We start from the raw sequence: 6,000 nt of genomic DNA on the forward strand, positions 1-6,000 counted from the left end.
AGAAACAACAGACATAACCCAAAAGTCAACCATAGAGTATGCTAGTAATTGCTAAATGCCAGGAGAAATAGAGTAGAGCAGGTAAAGCATATGTGCAGGTGCCACGTAAGTGTCATTGAGAAAGGAAGGTGTGAGCAAAGACTTGAACTGAGGAAGTTACTTATTCTACTCTAAAGACTTACCGAAGGATATATGCATGGCTCGGCTGGGAGGTGAACCCAGACATGCTGGAAAACAGAGTCTGTCCTCTTAAGCTGCCTACCACTTGGTCTTCCAAAAAGCATCACGCTGTGTTATAATAACTGATTTGTCTGCCCCATCCACTTCAGCTTCCCATCTGTCTTGTTTACTATGGTAATTTTCTAAGCCCAGTGCCTGCTATATGATAGGCACTTAATACATGTTTGAATTAAACTAATCATTAAAAATTTAAATATTCACTAAGCCGAACTAATATATCTAGGACTTAAAGTATTTATTGTGTGTTTACTACGTCCTGCCCAGTCCCTAGGCAGAAGAAAAATTTCAGAAAATCCAGTGGAGGTAGGGATGCTGCAGACTAAGCCAGCATGTATTTGTGGATGCCCTGTTCATATTGTGTGGTGGAAGAAAGGTGTCGCTTCTCTGTCAGGGCAAACAGCTGTGTCCTCTGAGCCAGGAGGACGAAGTGAGACGGGACATAGCCAATAAATGTGAGACTCACATACAAACAAGAATGCTTCCGGGTGGAAGACTTCATGGCAGGAGAGCCCACAAAAATCTGTGAAATCGAATCGAGGATTACAGGTAAAGTTTTCTCAGGCTGCATTCATTTGCGAGAAATTCATACCGTTCCCACGAGAGGACAGTCTTCGAGCGTTCGCTTACCTGTTGAAGCAGTAGATATCCCGTATATTTCCAAAGAGGGCTAACCGGTCTTCCGTCCCCAGAGGGAGTTTCGTGTGGTCCCTGATACAGTCAAGGTAATCCTATGAAGTCAATAAGAAGGATGTCTTAAACACCGCGGTCCTCCTCCAAGTCATCTTTAGTTATGCAAGATGCATCTTTCATACCAGTTTCAAGTAATTATTATACGAACGGGCTCATTAACTCTACGATGATAAAACAGTGTCTCTCTTTTGTTAATGATGATAATATGTATAGAATGGGGTTTTCGAGCAAAGAGAAAGTGCAGTATACATTAATTATCTACTCCCCTCCCCAAATGTATCAGAGCTTCCTTAGATGGATAATCTAATGACCAGTTACCCATATCAGAGTTGACATAACAACATTGTCTGCTGTTTCTTTGACTGATTTATATAACAAAAATACTCTAAAATTCGTTGAGTGAGAAAACCAGAAATATTGATCTTAAAGTTTTTCATCACAAGGAAAAAATTCTCTAACTATCTGAAATGATGGATGTTAATTATACTTATTGTGGCAATCATTTTACTATATGTTATATATATATAAAATCATTATGTCGTACACCTTAAACGAATACAATGTTATATGTCAATTATATCTCAATAAAACGAAAAAAATTGACAGTTTTTTTTTGCTCTTTGTTTTTTGACAGAGTTGTTTACAAACATAACCTTTAAGTCAGAAAGCTATCAGTTGTTATAGAACTGAATTCTTCCTTCAATACCAATTTATTTAAAAAAAAAGTACCTAACTCACATATGCTGTCTAATAGGCTATGTGAATGAGCCATGAAAAACTCTGAAATAATTGTATGTGTTTTAACATAGAAACAGCTCCCAAACAGAGTTAACTGGGGCTCAGACCACAGCGGGTTAACTGTACTTGCTTCAGAAGCTATTCGAACTGCTGAGAGAAGGGAAACTGCTTTCTGCCCCCGTGTGCTGAAAGGTTCATGTTCATAACTGAGCGTTCCCCCTTCTCTCGGCAATGCTTGAAAAAAAGAACTCTACGTAAAATAAAAAATAAATACAATCCCCCGCCCTAGGCTGAACAATGTACTATGACCCTCTACCAAACGTCACAGGGCAGTTCTGCAGCAGTTAGAGGAAGTAACCTTGCGAAAAGCCAGCCAGACCATGAAAATCCCAGCAGTCTAACCTCATTCCAAAGTCCAGTCACAAACACAATAGGATTTACATGCCACTAGCAAAAGGCAAGCCCGAAACTTAAGAACCATCAGATAATCGTTTCTTCTCTTTTAAAAACCTACATTCACTCCCTCATGTGCTTATGTTCCGTAGATGAAAAACAGGCAGGGGTTCATCATCAGCTTTCTTGGTAGCACATTTCACAGATGACATCCAATAACTTCCCATTCTAGTTTTTTAATATTAAAATCATTGTCATACATGAACCCATGTTCGCAAACTTTTTTGAAACAAGCTTTGGGGTAACATCTTTTCTTCTTAAGAAAGTGGTCATCTCAATAAGAAATTAGATTCACAAGGTTTAAGTGTAGTTGACATTAAAAGCCCGTAAGAACAAGATCTAGCCTCCTTGCTTTTATACATAGAACGATTATAAGGAGCTTACATATCTGCATCGGCTACAGAGTTAATGCCCAAATAAGAAATGCTGAAGAAGGCTAGAACTGATGTAACAGCATTTTGAACATGTAAAACCTAACCTACACTTCCTCAAAAAGATACACGTAGTCATTTCTATTTTCATAAAATTACACATGGTACAAAAGGATGGGCTAATATTTAACTTGCACTGAACACTTATATTCGATAGTCGCTTAATACTTTGATCAACACTCGAAAAGGACACATTATATGCAAAATTAAGAAGGTAGAAGAGAAGGGTATGGGTGAGTGTGAAATTAAAAAAGTACACCAGAAGGCGATGGATGGTATGATCTGCACCAAATAAGCAGGATGTAAAAAGGGGACAGAGATAATGTTCGAATGCCAAGTCCACCTAGTTGACTGCCGTGGGGTTTAATGAGAAAACTAACAATCCTTTTTCTCACTCTGAGGGCAAAGCTTGCCCATTTATAGAAACCTGAAACTAAATTCTTCATGTGAGGAAAAGACCGAGTTAAAGGGATTGAAGAATTTCAGTCGGGTGAAGAGACAAAGAACCGTGGCCCATTGCCAGCAAATGATGGCCCATCGCCAACCGAAAGCGTTTCAAAACCCCAGCGTCTGCAGTAGAGAAACTAGATTTTAAAAGATGCTTGTTTTCTGAAATTGTTGAGAAAATACATCGTTAGGAGTCCAAATTTTGTAGGCCCCTCTAAACAACAGATCAAAGTTGTATGGCCACAACTTGTTTCCCCTGCTGATCATAATTAAGTCTTTTAAATATGATACTTTAACCCTAAACCAGTTACTGAAAACTACTGTAGCGTGCACTGCATTAGCAGCTGTAATCTTCTGAAGCCAAAATGAGAGGTTTGAAGCTCAGTGATAATAACAGCTCATTCTGTGCTCAAATGACAGAGTAAAGACACCAGTGAAATTTATTAGAGCCTGTCACGCTGCTTATTAATTTTATTGGCTTGATGTCAGCGCCTATGGCTACCCTACAGTTAACAATGAAGGATCAATTTAAAACCTTTGCATTGAAAACAATTATTCTCCAAGAGGATCAAGAATTTACTCTACTTTGGGGAGGGGGTGGGGATACACATAAAAAAGAACTGTTCACCCGCCGAGTATTTTTATACAACTTAAAACTTTCCCTAAAGTATTTATTTTCTTATCAATTTATGCCCTTAAGAGCTCCACCATGTCAGATGGGTACCAGACTCACTGCAGTGGGCACTTCATAAGGTATATAAATGTCTAATCACCATGCTATACATGAAACTAATATAACATTGCATGTCAACTGTAATCGAAAAATAAATTTAAAAAAAGGTTTCCGCCATTGTAAGAATTATACATAAGTGTCCTCATTAACTTTTTCCATTCCTTTAACGTCTGTTATTGAAAATATCCAACTAGGGTCTGATTTGGTGCTATTAGAAATGTGGTAAATGGACAGGAGGTAGTTTGCAAAACGTTGGTCACTGATCTGCAACAAATACATGAATTAGGAGTGAGCGTGTGGAAACTCTTACAGCATTTTGACAGAAGGACATCTGTTGACTCTAATGACAAATCTGTACCTGTATTTTGCGTGTCTGTTTCTGTCTTATTTTTCAAGTAATTCTTTTTTTTTTTTTATTGTATTTTACAAAAGTGTCATCGTGTGACCGATTGGAAAGCCAACACACACGTCCGTCATGATTGCTCGTTTGAGAAGACCTGGTCTAGATAACCATCCGAAACTGGGATAGAATTCAAATTCAAGAAAGCTCGGTTCCTAGACCGTGCACACGTCTCAAAATTCTATCTAGTGATTTTACGGTTTACTCTTTTTTGTCTAATTTCTGTTGTTAGACTTCTAAATCCTAAACCTTTTGATATTACTTCTAGTTAAGATTTTTTTTGTCTTTATCTTTGATGAAGCACCTTTTTCTGTTTCTCCAATCCCTCTGCTTTTGCTCGAATATAGTCATCTACTTATCCGAAAAGCTGTCCTTCACATGCCTTGTGTTGCATTGAGTTGCTATGGAAACTACAATAACGTACACTTGTATATCAACTTACTCTTTAAAAGCACATTCACATTCATTCATACAAATCCTCCTTCTCCCTCTTTCCATTTTTTAGGACATGAGGATGCATGCCAAGTTTTGTTTTACAAGCTAGGAATTTAAAAAATGAATAAAACATGATCCCTTCCCCCAAGGAACTCCCTGTATCGTTGAAAGACAAGTGTAAACAAATAAGTACAATACAGTGTTTAGGCCACACGACTGAAAAATATTCAATACGCAGGGGAGAGGAGGCAGAGGGGGAAGTGGTCGATTCTGGAGCAGGGAGAGGCTTTACAGAGATGGTGATGGGGATGGGGGAGCTGAGTCTTTAAGGATGACCAGGAGTCTGAATAGAGAGAAAGAAGTAGGAAGGAGATGACAATGTCCAGGAAGACAGAAAAGAGTGAACAGAGGCATGGGGTCACAAAATGCGGGGTGCAGCCATGACACTCAAAGGAGCTGAGATGGGCTGGGGAGAGCAGGGCGCGTGCACGTACACGCGGACCCTGGAGGTGGGCTGCCGTGGGGGTCGAGGCTGCAGTGAGGACAGGACCGATCGTGGAGAAGCTTCCATGCCCTGGAGGTGGTGCAGCCACTGATGCATGTAAGGAGACCAAAGACCATTCCAGCATCAGTAAAGAAAGTAGAACAGAAGCCATAAAACTGCCAGGGAGCCACACAGGTGAGCCCTGCCCGAGTCCTCGATAACCTCCGTGGAGGGGGGTGGTAAGGAACTGGAAGTAGAGAATGAGAGAAAGAGGCCAGCCAAGGCGAGAGTCACGGTGTAAGTGCCTGAGGGACGCAGCTGGCTTTCAGGAGAAGGGAGTCTGGACTCCTCTATCCTCTCTCACCTTCCACTCCAAGGATGAGGAGTGCTGTCTCCTAGCTCCCAGCAGGACATTTTCTCATTCACCTGGCAGTGAGTGGATTAAAAGGCAGTGACGAAACCAACCCTCCATCTCCTCTTCCATGTGGCTGCGGCATGGAGAGAGGTGGGCTGCTCCCTCTGGGGAGAAGGACCGATCAGCTTTCATTCTTCCTTCTGGTTTTTTTTTCCCCAGGTGGACGTTGAGGCAAAACTAACATACTGCTGCTGCTGCTGGCTGAGCCCCCAGAGGCCTGGGCGGGGTGGTTCCAGGCCTTTCTGGCTGGCTGGTACCCTCTGTGCTGCAGTTCTTCACACCCAGATAAAATACTCAAAGAACCTCTGGGGATTTGTGGTGAAATGAAAACAAGGCCTATCTTTGGGCCTACCTTGCCTAGACAGCAGATGGCTTGGGCTCCCTCATCTTGTTCTTGCAGTTTGCATGCTTCTGGGGCATAATTACATCTGTCGAATGAGATTCCATGCTTGATTCACAACTTCGCTTTTTCCACTCAGTGTATGTAAATACACGTAATTCCTATATGTAAGTATAGTTCTTTCTCATTCTTTA

At 40.9% G+C, this 6,000-nt stretch overlaps 1 protein-coding gene across 9 annotated transcripts in view; it reads right to left on the minus strand.

The window, feature by feature from the left end:
• Window positions 1–6,000, minus strand: part of PLEKHG1 (pleckstrin homology and RhoGEF domain containing G1) — a 203,936-nt gene that overhangs the window by 55,040 nt on the left and 142,896 nt on the right. For all 9 annotated transcript variants that reach the window (XM_039851337.1, XM_039851334.1, XM_039851340.1 and 6 more), the window contains exon 3: window positions 868–968. In XM_039851337.1, coding sequence (XP_039707271.1) covers window positions 868–968 — 101 coding nt within the window. The remainder of the gene's footprint in view (window positions 1–867; window positions 969–6,000) is intronic.

The sequence above is a fragment of the Pteropus medius genome, unplaced genomic scaffold (assembly GCF_902729225.1).
Source record: "Pteropus medius unplaced genomic scaffold, Ma_sr-lr_union100, whole genome shotgun sequence".
NCBI lineage: Eukaryota > Metazoa > Chordata > Mammalia > Chiroptera > Pteropodidae > Pteropus > Pteropus medius.